The sequence below is a fragment of the Haliotis asinina genome, chromosome 3 (assembly GCF_037392515.1).
Source record: "Haliotis asinina isolate JCU_RB_2024 chromosome 3, JCU_Hal_asi_v2, whole genome shotgun sequence".
NCBI lineage: Eukaryota > Metazoa > Mollusca > Gastropoda > Lepetellida > Haliotidae > Haliotis > Haliotis asinina.
The window spans coordinates 30,335,587-30,353,668 of NC_090282.1; the positions used below are offsets into that span (position 1 = coordinate 30,335,587).

An 18,082-nucleotide genomic window follows, 5' to 3' on the forward strand; every position below is an offset into this window, starting at 1 on the left:
TAAAACAGTTTTGCCATTACCAGTCAGTAATCCTTAAATTTACTGTCACTGGAAATGTAAAATTTCTTGTTTTCTATACATAACTCTGGCATAATGAAAGTTTTGGAAAGAAAGCTGGATTTATGTTGTGCTGTTATTCAGAAAGATGGATATTTATTTGAAGATAATCTTCGTGTTTTTGCCATTTACTGTATGCCTCTCTCCTCTAAGCTCAAGCAAATGTCGTAACTTTGTTAATTCCTTTTGAAAACTAAATACTGTGGTAATAAATTTGGTATGAAACAGGAAAAGAAATATGATTTTTCTTATATATCCATGTCATGCTATTATGTCAACTTAAAAACTAATTTCTAGTTAAAAAAATTGAGAACCTCCTTAACTTCAAGGCAAGGGAATTAACTGCCTATAAAATTCCTGCTTTCACCTTTGCCAAACTATGCTGGAGGTCCACGATTTGGTCGTAGCCACCAAGTGGCTGTTATGAGTTATGGCCCTACTATGCCACCTCAGATAACCAATTGGATTCCTTCTCTCATATCACTTCCATATGGTTAAAACAAAATGGTGGTATCCATTGAAGACAATGTCATTAAGTTATGACATAATATTTTAACTACCAGAAAACTATTTTGAAGAAAGTGTAACCTTTATATATAAGCTGCCCATTTCTGCAGAATATATTTTCTGGTCCTCAAAAGATGCCTACCAACAGTCATACAGATTATGAGAGGTGACTTAATGGATCTGGGATTACTGTAGCTGTAACTATCACTTCATCTTACATTGAATTGTTGGTTAGAAAGGTCATCAGCTACCCATGTTTGTCAGTTGAAACAACCATCAGAATAAAATGGTCATTATCACTGACCAGATGGAATCATGTCTTTGTATCAGTATTGGATATTAGACAGTGGGGTAGTCTGGTGGTCAAAGTGTTTGCTGGTTGTGTTGAAAGTTCATGTGCAATGGAGTACATGGTCCTGAGCTTGAAATATTGAGAAGTGTGGCGTCAAACAAGTAACAAACAATTGACTTCCATCAGTTGACCATTTTGTTGCTCTGTTTAAAATCAGACAGAAAACAAACTACACAAAATTTGCCTTGTGAAATGAATTAATCCTGCATAAGAACAGGATTACTTCCCAGGACCATGTGTTGCTCTCAGGACCTGAATCTCATGAGGATTGTCTCTAGTAAAGAACAGGGGTAACTTTCATCATCCTTTTCTCTTCTCAGTGTTCTAAATAAGATTTCAATTTCAATCAGTATATATGGAAACATCATAGTATGACATGCAAGTGATGTAACTGCAGAATTGTGTTATATTATCTGCATCAGGAATTCTTCTTACCACCGTGATGTCATGCTCTGTATATCCAGAACAAATACATATACAAGCAGCATATTCACAAAGGATTAGGACAATATTTAAGAGACCATCTTGAGAGGTATAAAGTTTTTGAATGACATTTGGATTGAGAGATGGTGGAGACTGAGGCTGAGACTGGATGACCTTGTTTATGTCTTGTAGAAAAACATCATGCTGAGATACGTCTGATTCTCTAAAAATAAGCTAAGTCGAGTACACAAGCTTTCAACATATGTCAGTCATGTATCAGATATTTGTTTTAGAAAAAAGTAAAACAGAGTTAATCTCCTGACTATCAGATGAGACCATAAAATACAGCTGTTGCAATCAACTGGGCAGAGTTGTGTCCCTTGAAGTCTCTGACTGTGTGTTTGAATCTCTGTATGCCCTGATTGTGCTTGTTGGTGTCTTCAAAGAGATCAGTGTTGGAGATCTGCATTGCCTGCTGCTTTCTCTCGCAATAAGCTCAGAGCTGTGGTAGAACTGGAATAGTGTTCAAAGGTGCATTATGTTCACCTCGCCTCACCTCACCTCACCTCACCTCACCTCACCTCACCTCACCTCACCTCACCTCACCTCACCTCACCTCACCTCACCTCACCTCACCTCACCTCACCTCACCTCACCTCACCTCATACATACTGTTGAGGTCTATTATGTAAGCCAAAAACTATTTCTGATGCATTTACTTCTTATTATTAACCTGTGAAGATCCAGGTCAGAATTGATCTTTAGTAACTCATGCTGGTCATCTAAAAGGAGGGCTGGTCTGGATTGCTGACTTGCTTGACACATGTCATCGTACTCCAATTGTGTAGATCATCACTAATGCTGTAGATCACTGAATCATCTGGTCCAGACTTGATTGTTTACAGACCACCAATATATAGCTTGAATATTGCTGAGTGTGGCATAAAACTAAACTCACTCACTCACTCATTCACTGGGACAATAATCTACGGTTTTTCATTCATACACACAGTTCTAATGGTTATAAACTACTTCTGACTTTTACTACCAGTAATTACCTCAGATCCTGTTGTTACACTGCCTCTATATTCGGAGCATTGTTTCAGCAGGTGAAGAACAGTATTGATAGTTGTTGAAATAATCAGAGTAACTTAAAGGGGTCCTGTTTTTCTAACTGTTGGCAGTATGTTTTAGTTCACCTTGTCTACAAGTGGAATGAATCAATCTAGAAAAGCTGAACTTATGATGTATGTCTTTGAAAATATTTAATTCTTTTGAGTGTCTTTAAGTCTGAATGCATGTCCTTTGTTACTCAACATCACATCACCATTAACACAGGTGTATATCTTCTCAAGTTATTTTGTTCCCATTATTCTTCCAACTAATCAGTTAAAGCTTCAGAGAAGCTATGTATGAAGTACTGATGCTCTTGACATTCTGTTTTACAAGTTCTTGGAGGATGACACAGGAGCAGCTGCTAAGAAAAGGGGAGATTCATGGGTGGTTTAAACCTTAAGCATTATACCTGGGCTCGCTCCCTTTACTTAACCAGTACTGTCAAGCAGAAATATGTGTTTCACAGCTACATGGTAAATGGGATAAAACAGAGTGCCTCGTTTCACTTTCCACCATTGATAAGGACTAATGTTTGAATTTTTCATGACTTTTCTGGAGGTTCGTTAATGAATCTGGGCCATGATTCCCAATAGACCATTTTCCTGGCGGAATCAGAATTGTTCATCATCACCAGCATTGACTGAATGCATTAATTGAAGATTCTTTTGTTACGCGTCAATATCTATTCTGATGTACACATTGCTCAGGGGAGGCACATCCGCAATTAATTTGTCAGTGCTAAAATTTCTACTTGATATACAAATCTCATGCTTTGGATTCAAACAAATTCAGCTCGGCCATTATGCATTACTCTACTGTAAATAAAAATGTGAGCTTCATTCTGGGACAAATTATCGAAGAATTTGACATGAAATTTTCAATTTGTGTTTCTATTCTTTGCTCAAAAATATGCTCAATTTGATTTCTCATTATGTGCATTATGTCTATTTTGAAACTCAAAGTGGATTATTTGCTTCAATAATGATGCCACACTTTGTAATGCTGTTTGTCAGTGATGAAAATCATCTTCCCTAAATTGAGGATTTTTAAAGTGCATATGGTCCCAAGTACAGATTTTTCAAGTATAATATATTTATTAACTTTAAAACTTTTGTCATACATATAGAACATGATTTATATCTAATCCATGCCAATGGCTTTTGAAGCATCAAAGGAAGGGGCTTTCCTATATATCATATTCATAATGATGATAAATTTCATAGTGACTGGTTCACTTGTCCGATTTGTTACTTTTAATAACAATGAATAGGTATGTAGTCTCCCAGTTCAGTCTGGGCTATGAGTCACAAAGAGTAATCTTCTTCATGAATTTGGTTTTTTTCAAATACAGTCACATGTCTCATCAGTATGGATGTCGAATGGCATGTTATTTCCATATTAGTCTGAACACTTGTCATTCCACAGAGAACAATATTGTTATAGATTGAAACATGATCGTCCAGGTACCGTCAAGCTTCGTCAAGTACTCTCATGATGTTCAGTATAATCATATCTTGAACCTATTCTCCTGTCTTAATCACCTCGTTAAATGGATAGAGATTGTCATAATGGTGTTTTTTGGGCTGTGTTAATCACATTTTGTCTGCTCTTTCAAGCTGAAAATAGTGTTTATTTTTAATTAATGATATTTATCATCCTAAAACATACCTATTTGATAATTCTGTTATCACAACAGGTTTTTATGCTCTCCATTTATTCATTTTTAATGTATGAATTAGAATAATTCAAGAACATAATGATACGCCTTAAATATTGTAGATTTGATGTTGAACTCATATACTCATTATCATGTCATCTTTGAATTCTGTTGTTGAGAAACCTGTTCTTTTCTAACATAAACACTAGCCAAACTCTGTAAGTTTGCTCATTGATATACATTACTTCATATGGTCATTGATTAATTTTGTCTATTGGGCTGTGACATAAGTCAATATATATGTAACTGAGGAGAGTTTGATAATTGCCTAAATATGTTGTTTCTACTTTCTACTTTCTTCCTACTTGCTTTTCATTCAAATCCATCGATCTGCATGTTTGCGTAAGTGTCCTTTATCAAAGGGAAGCTACTTTAACCCAAGTCAAGGAGACATCACGTCTGCCTAGCCTGTCATTTTGTTAGTGCCAAGTGAGATGTACACACAGCAACAAGATTAAACAAGGTAACAAATCAGACATAAAAAACTCCTATAAATAAAGAACAAGGACCAAAGTCACAGAAATCTGTAAGCATTGTTGAGAAAAGTGATCCTCTTTCCTCTGCATCACCAGTAGGTTGTTTCATAAAATATAGCTCCAATTTGTGCTAACTATCTGATCAGTGGTCAAGTTAGAGCAACTCAAAAATCAGTGTCTAAGTGTACTGTTTTCATGATGATGACAATTCTCAATGTTTCTAAGTTTTTCCATATTCTGATTTTTAATTCTGACTTTAACTCCGTCAAGAGCCACACCATGTTTTTGTGTAAACATAGAATCTGATCCCTATTCCAACTTCAAATTTGGATCCCAATCTACATATAACCTAGGGGTCGGGGGGTAGTCTTGTGGTTAAAGCATTTGCTTATCGTGCTGAAGACCCGGGTTTGATTCCCCACATGTCCCCCAACATGTTATAGCAGGAATATTGCTGAAGGCCGCATAAAACCAAACTCACATATAACCCAAGGATTTGTTGGGTAGCCCTGTGATTAAAGCATCTGCTTGCCATGCTGAAGACTTGGGTTCAATTCCTCAAATGGGTACAACGTGTAAAGACCATTTCTGGCGTCTCCATGCCTTTTGCTAGAATATTCCTGAAAGTGGCGTAAGACCAACTTCGCTCACTCACTCAATCAAAACTGGATCAAGGAATCAAAGCCTTCTCACTCCACTCTCAATAGCCAAGTTGGAACTGACAGAGAGTAGCACTTAGTTATTTCTTCAAGTAGACAGTCTAAACAGTGATAGTTACGATGCCTAGTAGTCTTCATCTGTGCTGTGTGAAGTTTTGAAAAGTTGTTATTAATCATTGCTTCGGAAATACATTTATATTTGTTCTTATACACACATGCTGTTAGTTCCATGTCTATGTAGTCATGTTGCTTTGTGCCTATAATACTTTTTTCAATATTTTTACGGCATCTCAAAATCTCAGATATGTCTCAATCCTGCTCAAGATAAAAGTATTTTCCTTCAAATGTTCTTTGTGAATGTGTAGAACAATATAATGATTGAATTAATTTATTCATTTATCATTTAATTCATATAATTTAAGTTATTTAATTTTTAGATTTTAGTTTATGATTATTTGTTTTATCTGTGGCTGATAGGAGTAAGTGAACGTTGCTTATACATCATCAGAAATTTTACTGCTATTTGCGGCTTGTAACTGATATGAATAGAGATTTCATTAGCATATTTGTCCCATCAGAATTTACTAAATTGCTCATTGGAATGACATATAATTCTAGCTCATTAACAGCAATCTCTGACTTCAGTGACTTCAGAGTTGAAATAATGGCAGCCATTCATCTCAAACCTCTGATCCTGTGTCACAACTTTTTTAACTGCCTGTTGTAATAAGAATCAAATATAGTTTCAATGAACAAGATATTGACATTTTGTCTTCAACACATGTCACTGCATACAGTTGGTAAAGATTTTCTGTTCAATTTGACAAATATCTATTGATTTTCCAGTTGCAAAAACATAGTCATTGTGTCAAATAGTCCTCTTTGCTATGATGAGCTTTAACAATTGTTTATCTTCAGTGTGACTGAATTTTCAATGAAGAATATCATACAGTTTCTCTTTGTCGTGAACATGATCAGCAAATGTTTATTTGATCGATGGAATTGAGGAGTGTTCCAGCGTAATGATATCAATGTGATATGCCACTGCATGTTACAACCAACTACAAATCATTTGGTGATGCCACCCATATATGGCAGCCTAGGACTAGGGTGTTCTTGCCACAGGCATTGTTTAGCATATATCCTTACCAATAGAAATGCCTCCAGTAACATGGGTTTCCCTCTCAGTAAACTGTCTCTTAGCTTACCAGTCATTGTTCTGCTCCCTTTATGCCAACCGTCAGGCAGGGTAACAACAAATAACAGTGATTTATGCATTTGGGTATGATATAGATCAAATCATCACCATTCTGCTGTCTGGGCTGGTGCTCTCTCTGGGTCCATTAGAGATGTGAAGTACATGCTCTTGAGTGAGTGAAGGCTGTATTTAGCAATATTCCAGCAAAATCACAGTGGGAGACAGTAGAAATGAAACACATTGCACTCATGTGTGGAATCAAACCTGGATCTTCACCATGATGAGAGAGCACTTTAACCATCAGGCTATGCTATCACCCAGTTGATGTTGATACACACTGTGTTGATTGTTATGTATTGTAACTCAATCACCCACATTTACATGCAGAGAAAGACAAAATATAACTTCCACTGACATGTTTATTGAAGAGTGGTGTTAGTTGTGTCAATGCATTGGATGTTCAAACAACTTCATGATCAGACATTGATTGAAAAGTCATCATTTAGACATTGTACTGATTCAGCCAAGTATGTGTAATTTTCTCTTCAGATAATGCCACAAATTAGCGGTTTTATTGACAATCTTAAGTACGTCTTTACCATCTATACAATTCATTCTCAGAAGCTGTCATCAGTGAAATTTAAGTTCTGAACTAAGCCACTTCAAGAGGAAAATTAAATGGTGGAGGATGTAAATGTCTATCCATAATGAATCGTAACAAATTTATCAATTATTGCATTTGCCAGTATGTCTGGTCCGTGCGGTGAGATGACTAGATGATTTAATTGGCTATTAAGTAAACACTTCCATCATCCTTTTAAGATGTTGACTTCAGTTCTGAACAAATTACTTGTTGAAGTCATGAATGCTGATATCTGAAGATATAGTCGATACTCAAGTGGTAAATATTTCACTTTCCTATAAATTTCACTTCCCAGGAGTTATTGAATATCTGACGTGCAAATATCTATGATTGATTTTGCATTCCTTTTTGGCAAATATATTCAAAAAGGAACTTTTTAGTGCCTAAACTCTATTGACATTACTGTACGTGCTGCGGAAATGCCAGTTTCAGGTTAAATAGCTGTCGTCTTCGCCAACAACTTGTCGTAGTCAGCGCTTTTAACAAATCCAGATTAGAGAAGTGGACATAAAAGATGCTTTAAAATGTTCGCATACAGGAACATTCAATTTCTCCACCTTTGATGTTGGGAGCGAGTATCAATTTCATTTTGGGACACCATCAGGAATTGGTGAACCATGGGAAGCATATTTCTTGAAGGATCTAGTTAGTACTGTCTTACAATTGAGTAGTATTGATGAATTATTTTGGAAGAATTGCAGTTTTTCACAGTTTGATTCATGAATCATATGCTTTTGAAAATTGCATAATCATTTTTTTATAAAAACGATAAAGCTTACGATTTAAGAACAAGCATTCATTTGACGTGAATAGAAACTCCTAGTGATTTCCGAATTAGATGTTAATGACTTGTCAGTGAAAAGGAAAACTTGTATTTTTATAGTGTTTTTTATCCAAGTTCACTTTGGCTAAGGAATAATGATATAACTGAGTGAGCACCCAAGCAGTTGATGAAATATTCATCATCACTTTCACTTTTATTACTAAGGCCATGTTACAAGAGACACTCTCATATCTGGCCATATTTGTTGTTACTTAAGAAGCAAAGATTCTTTTGTAATGCATATCTGCCCATCAAAGATATGTGGTTGAATAGTAGCTAATTTTCATCTCGCATGCAGTAGAGCACAGTACAGTGAAAATAAAATGATAGAAATAGTTTTTAAAAAGCATGTCTCATCAATAGGTTTTAGGGCCTCATTCTGATTCTCCACTTGAGTAGGTATAGTTAGATGTGATCTTTGTGTCCTACTTCAAGATATGGAAGGGATAAAACCAAAAGCAGTATGAAACTCATCAAGAAAGAAAAACCTGTTATGGCTTTGTAAGCTTTGAATGGTTGTTAATCAGCTTCCATCTGTATCCACCCTCCTCCTCTCATGGTCACAATTTACACCAAGCATGTAGGTGAACTAACTTTTTTCTAAGTTCTGTCACTGTGAAGAATTAAAACCTTTGTTGTCTGCAGCTCAATACTTTTATGATAACTACATGTGCTGAAGCTACCAGTTTCATTTCAGAGATGCATGAACTCAAAAACAAAGTTCCAAGAAACATTACTGATTCCTCCTCTTTCTACTTTTTTTAAAGATTTAATCTTGTTAAAATGTTATCAAACACCAGCTCAGCTATTTTCTTACAAGATTTACACTTAAGAAATTGGGGCATACTTTGTGTTAATTGATTTTCTTTTAATCAGTTGTCATTGTGCTAGTTTCGGCACCTGTAATCAAGCAGCTCATGAATGTTAGATTAGTGGGCAGATAAACCTGATTGTAGTACAACTAATTACATTCATCTGCAGTTTTGAACTGATCACCATCTTCAGCAATTACAACGCTTGCTGTAACATACAGAAATTTCAGAGGCTTCAATACTTCTACTCTATTGGGCAAGGCAATCAGACATCTGGATTGGTGTCAAAGATGCCATTATTACTACAAAAATATGACTAGAATGCTCTTTGAAATTGCAAATCAGATCAAGATTGAATTATGTCTGTTCCACAGTCATATTACATTTACATTATTAACGAAGACAAAAATCTGACATTTCTTGAACTTAAAAAATGCCAAAGAGGAATACATTCTAGATCATAAAAAATGACAAATCTGTAAAATCGACCAGATGTTAATGCAGACATTTCTAGATTTATTTCTTAAAAAGTCCAAAGCCAAAGTTTTGGGTCTCTTTTGTCAAGTCAACATCGAAGAAACTTTTTTGTCATATATATATAGACCGGTTTTCAGTCAAGTTGTCTATTATACATACATGTTTCAGTTGAAACAAAATTTTGGTTAGACCCTGACATAAACACACTTCAGAAATCTTTTCAGATTCTATTAACAAAGGACATTTGCCTATAACTGGGATATATTCGTGTTTGATCAGCATTATGTATACTCAAATGGCATTGTCCCACAATGTAGTACTTACTTTTGACCAGATTGGTAATTTGTAATTCTGTACAACTCTCTTTAGACAGTCTAGACAATGAAATGGCTATTCAAATACCCTCCTGTGATTTCCATAATCTCATTTTCTGTGCAAGACAGTGCAAATTTTTGTCTTTTATGATGGAGTGGAGACTTCCTTTGAACACACATATTATTGCAAGAATTTTGTTCACTTGGAAGGGAATGTGCATCTTTGTCTGCTGTTAAGGCATATGTTCAATGAAGTTGTACAGTGCTTAAATCTGGACAAATGCATATACTGTTCATTATTCATAGTCTGGTTTCCAAGACATTTTGGCAGGTTGTTATATTGTCCAAATGTATCATTTCTATGGTGTAAGTTTCATTGTCATGTAATGGCTGACAAAATGCCCAAGTCAGATTTTCAATGTTAGCTCACTCACTGTAAACCATTATGGAAGCACAATTATACCAGCATGCATACAACTTGCTATGGATGGATGGATGGGTGGGTGGAGGGGAAGGATGGATGCATAGGTAGGTTGGTGGGTAGGATGCAATTGGTGGGTGGATGGATGGATGGACAAATAGGTGGGTTGGTGGAAGGGCAGGATGGATGGGTGGGTTGGTGAGTGGGTAGGCGGATGGATGGATGGGTGGATAGTTGAATGAATGGATGGATGGAGACAGATTGAGTTTGCACAAATTGTATCTGTTAAGGGAAGTGAGCTGGCAGGTGTGCTGCATGATTGAGAAGTCTGTGCTTTATTTAACCACAAAGCTACAAGCCCTCAAGCCCTCAAGCCCTCCTGCAGCCACTGAAATATATATAGGGGCCAGATTGGGTTCGGCTTCAATTAGGATCATCAAAGTGGTCACTTCATACAATACAGATAATGCCTTGGTCATCTTTACAGCCTATTCAGTTGTTGAATTCTTGCTTCATTGCAAGTTGTTATTTTTAAGAGTTCTGTTCTTTCACCAATCCTTGTACTGTCATCAGAATTCTTGCTTCAGAATTCAGACAATTCTTATTGTAATTTCAGGGTAATTTCACAGTTGTTCCAAATAATGGTTGTTGCTTGAGAATAATATCAAGGTTGTTGAACTGATATCAGGGTTATATCATTTCAGTATCATTTAAGGATATCCTGCCACAAAGCAGGGAGACTTCCAAGATAGTCCCAGAATAATTATTTATATTCTTCTTTCCATTATACATAGAGAACAAATGGGCAATTGTACAGCAATTATTTAACAATACTCAGGGTTAGGCAACTATTCCAGATGTGTCAGTCTAATATTGAATCATCCAAGTATTGATGATTTCATTCACCCAACTCTTTATGTCCATAATCGTCCTGCACATTGGAATCAGCTTCTTTAACATGTTGCACTAAAGTGCTCATTCTCTTCATCCTCATTCAGCAGAGGAATCCTTTCATTGCTGTGCAGATAAGAGATGTTGTTAGGAAAGTGGCATGTCTGTAATTGAATGAATAATTCATCAGGAAAGTATTATCTCAGACTTATTTCCTGTTGTGATGTCAGTGATAAGACATGACCTGAGACCTGCTCCTGTTTGTGTAGGGAGGGTCAAAAGCTCCTAATCAAAATGTGTTTTTGCATGTTGCCATCTAATTTGTCTGCCATTTGTATCTTGTAAGAAAACAAAACAGCTCGGAAGTAAGATTTCAAATATCATTCATTTGTATAACCAATACATTTGAAAATATAAATGTTGAGACAAGATTGATGCTGATTTCACATTGTTAATTACTTTTTTTGGAAAGGTCAGGAAATGGGCTGGTAATGAAATTAAGTTTCCTTCATATTTCTATCCTCATTCATCAAAGCAGCACTCGTGAAGTCAAAGCAGTCTGCAAAGAAATGAAAATAAAATGTGATTAGGGAAGATTGTGGCAAATAATTCATATTGTAGGACTTAAATTGCTACTTAAAATAATACATCATATCTTTGTTTTCAGATTACTTTGAGTTAAAAATGCTACTACTGTCATTATGTGTATTTTACTTGAAATAAATGAAGATTGTTTGGTAATGTGTTGTCATGACAATTTATCAAACTAGGATATTAATTCCGTGTCCTTTCCTTAACATTTCTTTGAAAACTTTACTTTCTGTCAATACTTAATCTATGCTAGTTGATTTCTGGCTTTCAGTCCTTTAAATAGTCTGTTCTTTCCACCCAAATGTTCATCTTCCTCTTTGATGCAGGAAGCACAATGTGAGGTATCTCGACTAGAACCTTTGCAACTGGTCCAGAACATGTTACTTTTGTTACCATGGGAATCAAATGAAAGCAGTTTCAAAGTAATTTATCATTTTTCCGTGCAGAAACTATCAGATGAAAGGGTTAAATTTGAGAGAAAATATCAAATTTTTAATTTGAAAATGATAAAACTATTTCTCTTTGAAAGTGAATGACAATGTATGCTTGGCAAGATGATGGTGGTTACCTGTGAAGACATTTTTTAATCTTTTTGAACATAAGCCTTGAATAATGTAGTGAATGTCTGTTGAATTTTATGTGATTATTCTATAGTTAACACTCCACATTCCATATTTGATATATTTATATGATTGTATAACAACAAATGGTGGACATTCATAATGATGTGATAAAAAATGAAAGTTTCAGTCCTAACTTGACCATGGGGTGAGGTGAGCTCCTGTACCTCATATTGCCTTTACACTGTACTTTACACATTAAGCATGAAGCGGGGGAAATAGTATTAGGCTCTGTGCAGCTATCTGTATGTTCATTACTTATTAAGTTTGGTTTGATAATTTGCGGCAGAGAATTATGTCACCTTAGTGACCATGCTTGTTTACCTGTATATGACTATAACATACATTGATGCATTTCAGATAACTGAGATTGTTCATTGAATATACTATTACCATTCTTCAGGTAGCTTGGCGGCGACTTAACTCGGACCAGTTTCTGACAATTGGCAAGATTACATGGATCAAGCAAGTCAATATGATGGTGGAGCATGAAAGTCAGCCAGGGGACATAACCACTTGGGACTTGTTGATAAAAAATGTCAAGGCCAACGATTCAGGGATTTACGAGTGCCAGATCACATCTACAAAGGAATATGCATATCACGTACAGTTGAATGTCGTTGGTAAGTTCATGCAGGGTTCAGTGTCAGTACATGTCATTTTGTCCCTTGAAGGATATATACATTGGTTGGTGGGTATGTTTTGTGTGTTTGATATGAATGGCAATCTTTTCATAATCATTAAACCATTATGGTCAGATTTTAGCAACTTGATCAGTAAGGTCAGTTGGGTGTCAAAATAGCAATAGTCAACATTGATTTGGCATTAGTCACTATTTGCTGAATAATCAAAGCTTATATTGTTGTGAAACATTACTGATGTCATGATCACTGATGTACAGTGCTGAAACAGTGCTGATATAACATTGATCAGTGATGTTATACTGTTGAAACATGCTGATGTGATTTGAATAGTGATGCTATACTGCTGAAACATAACTGATGTCTCATGATCAGTGATGCTATACTGCTGAAAAATTACTGATGTGACATAGTCAGTAATGCTATACTGCTGAAACCTTGCTGATATGGCAAGCACTAACCATTTCAGGTCATTTCAGACCACTTTAGTTAAATACACTCTCTTACACTTTAGCAACTTGTTAAATTGATATAAGCAACAATATAAGCCTCTTTGTCCATTTTTCCACCATTGCTCATCATTTTTGTGGGCAAGTTAATGATGCAGAAATGATTTTCAATGAACTTAACTAATGGTCATCTGGACCATTACCCTTGTCTTTTTGTGTTCATGCTCACTGCTTCAGTTCTCAATGCTGCTGATTCAGGAGTAGGTGGAAAAATGAAAAATATTAATATTAAATTTAATGTAAACTTAAAGGCTTCATACATATTCATGCCACACCTTTTGCCCCGATCATGTTTCAATGGTTGTCAGCAACGTATCCTAGGTCACGAATGTCCTCAATGTTATGACCATCAAGGAACTGCATCAGGTCAAGATGTCTTCAGACATTAAGTGAGTGCGCGAATTTGGTTTTGCATCATTCATATCAGTATTCCAGCAATATCATAGTGGGGGACACCAGACATGAACTGCACACCTATCAGTTTGAATTGCTGGTATCAAATGTTTGTGTTAAACAACTCACCAAGTCATTTCAGGTCATGAGAATTTCCTACAATCCAAATCCCATAATCTGTTTCTTCCTCATAAATTATGGATTAACATTTGTTTTGATAGTACTGCTCATGAAGATTCAGGTTAGAACTGGTCATCAGCAAGTAAGAGCTGACTAGCAGGATTGGGTGGTCAGGCACACTGACCTGGTTGGCATATGTCATCATAACCCAGTTCATTAAAATGATGCTTATGACACTGATCACTTAATTGTCTGATCCGAACATATTTACAGATCACCACCATGTAGGTGCAATATTGCCGAGTGTGGTGTTGGACAGCAAACCAACTATAAAGTATACATTAACATTTGATTATGATAGTTCATGTGTTACAAAAGTACAATTGATTGTCACAGTACATGTCAAACGACATAACCATGTGACAATGTTGTTGAATCGAACCACTTCCAGACAATTACCAGTATACCATTATGTATGTGTGAACTCATTAGCTCAGTAAATTTGCCGATGCTTTACGAAGCCGTGAGATGAATTAGCCAGGTGTTGGGGTCACTTTGAAAGCTTTGAGTGTAATTTATATCACATGGTATTAGTGAAGTTCCTGGATACTATCAAGGCTGTCTTTAGTGTAAGGCGAGGCTTCAGTCCAGGGGTCAGGGTATAAACCTTACAACTGGCATTGGAAGAAGCAAAAGTGGTTATATGTGAAGGGGATTAAATGGAACCAAATTTAGTTTGAGTTATGAGAGCAATTCTTGTTCAGATGGTCAAAGGGGATTGACCTTCAAGAGGTCTTGACTGACCTTCCGCCATACCATTCTGGACAACATCTGAAAGAAGTGAATAATGAATGAATAATTATTACTCGACACTGTGTCTGCAATGTTACAGCTATTTGTAGTCTGTAGGAAGTGGAAATTCTCATAAAGAGTATATGTTATACATACCTTGCTGAATAAGACTCCACAAATTTTATGAATGTCACCTCTTTGTAAGATGAGTAATATGTAAAGGTGTGTAGTGTTCCTAACATTTTTAGAGGATATGTCTCCTTAGATGGATCATTGTTTGGTGTTGTCTGCCTGTACTGGTGTAGATTTAGACCCACTCAAACTCACAAATGCTGTAGGGGGCACTGGGGTTAAAGCATTTGCTCATCTCACCAAACGCCAGGGTTCGATTCCCCAGAAGAGCACAATGTATGAAGCCCTTTTCCAGCATCCCTGCCATGTTGTAACCCAACTCACTCACTACAAATGGTGCAGTACCCACCCTCTATGGCCAGTCTAAATTTCAGGAGATTACCTTTTAAGGTATGACATCTTTTTCTGTTGGGAATTGCTGAAGGTGTGAAATGTATGTCCTGTATACAGTTGATGACTTGGATGTCAAGTGTTCAAATCTGAACAGGGTGTAGTCAAATAACAGAAATTGTAACTTTTCATAACTAAACATTGTCGGTGAAGGTCACATACTGTGGTTTGAAACTTTGACCTGATAAATTTCAAATTTTCCATCCTCTTATGAAGAACTGTGTAATAGTCACTGGAACCCTCTGTGACTTCGGTTGGCATTTATATTGAACAGACTTTTTTTAACAAATTACAGTGCCTTTGACAGACATATCTTTTTTTCAAACAAACCTTCAAACTTTCTGTAATGAAAGCCCAAGAGAAATCATGTCTATTCAATATCGCTGAAGCAAACTATTATCAGTCTTTATGTATTTTTTTGTCTGCCTGCCAAATGCTTGTTTCTTCTTTCTACAAAACATTCTGATTATCAATCAGAAAAAAAATGTCTGACCTGGGAAAATACACGCAATGGCCAGACCATCCATTAGACATGTTATCTTGATAAATGTTTCAAAAATGTTAAATTTGGCCTTGAATAATATTGAACTGATTTCTTCTCAACAGGTCCCCCAATCACAAACCCAGGTAAGTGAAAGATATTTTATATTGTTTAGACATAATGTTTTTATTTAAGTCTAATTTTGGTACTGTTTCCATGATGACTAATCAACTGACAAGTTTTCATATGTGTATGTTCAATATCATGATAAAAGTCTCTGTTTGCATGAAAGTGAGGGAAGCATGGAAGATCTTCATACTCCATATTGAATTTATAGCAGCCATCTCCAATGTTGTTACACTTGTGCAAATATGGTAAATTTATGATAAAATGTTTAAGACATATTGTTATTTTTCTTATAAGCAGCCGTGTTAGTAGATCATTGTTTTTGTGAATATTCCAGATTTAAAATAACATATAATTTGTAACAACTTTGGATAGTCTTGCTATATCATATATGTATCCATTTAGCTTACTAACAACTAATACTAATGAAATATTAAGTATTAAAATGATAAAAGTTTGTTAGTTTATTATTATTAGTTTCCTTATTATATTTTTGGTAAATTTCAAAATTATAGCATTTCATTTTCATCCTTATATTCCTTTAGATTGTTCAAAAATATGTTTACAGAATTAATTTTTACTTTTGGGTTCATTTGATATGCCTTGATATTTCATCCTGTTTCATGTTGACTTTTGTATCTGAAAAAATATTTTGTAGACCTTTTGGCAGCAGATCAGGAAGATATTATATCTTTGCTTAATCAATCTTCTGTCATCTTGTGACTCATGTGATGAAAGCATACAACCCTATAGGATACGTGCATCTTGACAATATGATCAGCATTCCCATCAGTACATATAATGTGTATTTTAACCTGTCCAGAAGTCCAGGGGTTTTTTTCGGCAAAGGAACTTGTTCAAAGAATCTGCACTGATTATGATTTTAAATGTAATAATTAGAACACAGATATATTTTCATGCTGTGGAAACTATTTCAGTGTTTCATGAAGATTGTGTATGCTTGTGATATCTCTACTTGAAATTTTGTCATTTAAGATATTTCTTAATATTTTTGCTTCAGATAATGATATGCATTTAGATTAGTTGTTAAAAAGCGAATACATTTGATATATTTTGTTTAAACTTTCAAACAAACATTTCAAGAAATCCTTACCAATGAGCAAGGTTTCAAAGGGTCCAAAATTCACTAAGTTACAACTAAATGTTTTCACCATCACTAATGATGCTTAGCAAGAGGTGCGAAAATGTATGAAATAGTAGCCACTGTCCACATAAATACACAAAGAGACATTACAATCTGTGGAAAGTTCCCAGAGGCTATTCTCTGCATCTGGACAAGTTACCTATGCATGAATGCCGCCTTCGATGCCAGTCTTTTTACCTAGAGTATTGATGCTGGTCATGAGCTTGACTAGCTCAGCAACTTCATCCATATGGAGTATTGGTTTTTGGTTGTGTTTGTAATAAATTTGCTATGGTTCATATGAAGCTTACAATGGTTTTTATGTGAATACATATGAATGATAGATGATTTTTTAGGCATATATCCTTTTCGATCATATTGTACACATGGTATGTATTATACAGAAACTCTATGTTTCTAGTGTCAGGACCCTCTTTAACTCAGCATGTGCAATGTAAAATTTGTAAAGTGTAACATTGTGTGTTAAATCTGCTGATAGTTTGTGCGAAATTAGTTATATATTGTGGATTTTGGCTCATTGGGAATCAATGAAAGAAACTGTTTGTGGACTGACTAATCCATTGAACCCGTCGTCTAGGAGAGTACCAATGTGCAGATTGTGGATGCATGAGGTACTAAATGGTATTGAAATCTTGGAATGCTCATCCTGAATGTGTCTATGGCATCAATGAGCTTATCTATATTTATTTCTGATTTAACACAGATATACGCACTTCCAAACCAGGTGAATAAAGCACAGTTTGTGGTGCTAGTCATCAGTTTGTGTGTTCGTCACGTGATCACACGTTTACATGTTTTAGCTTTCACTGTCTGTTTGGTGTTTTTGTCTTGGTTTTGATTTGTTTATTTTCAAAGAATGGATTGGGCTATGGATTGAAAGTGCATGGTGCATAACAGGTTGTTGGTATATGTACCCCTGTTTAATATTGCAAATATTTTACTTTTTATGCAATGCAGAGGTGTCATCATCATCCCTTCAGAAGTTATTACTAATGACAATATGCGGTTATAACTGAAGAAGAAATAATTAAACATGGACAAATTCTGTCTTTTGTAACCATGACAACCCGAGCTGACAGTCATCATGAGGATATAAACTTTGATTCGATGTCAAATCTGGCTAGTGAAAAATTGCTCTTTGTTATAGTCTTGACAACCAAGGACAAAGCCTGTCTAATATGGTGAGAAAAGAGCCCTGACAATTGGATAACTGTTCTAAAGATTTTCAAGGTCAAA

At 35.6% G+C, this 18,082-nt stretch overlaps 1 protein-coding gene across 3 annotated transcripts in view; it reads left to right on the forward strand.

Moving 5' to 3' along the window:
* Positions 1-18,082, forward strand: part of LOC137277792 (neurotrimin-like) — a 280,109-nt gene that overhangs the window by 238,423 nt on the left and 23,604 nt on the right. For 2 of the 3 annotated variants that reach the window (XM_067809723.1, XM_067809722.1), the window contains 3 exons: positions 12,501-12,720; positions 15,681-15,701; positions 17,550-17,570. In XM_067809723.1, coding sequence (XP_067665824.1) covers positions 12,501-12,720; positions 15,681-15,701; positions 17,550-17,570 — 262 coding nt within the window. The remainder of the gene's footprint in view (positions 1-12,500; positions 12,721-15,680; positions 15,702-17,549; positions 17,571-18,082) is intronic. The other variant, XM_067809724.1, reaches the window with a different exon arrangement.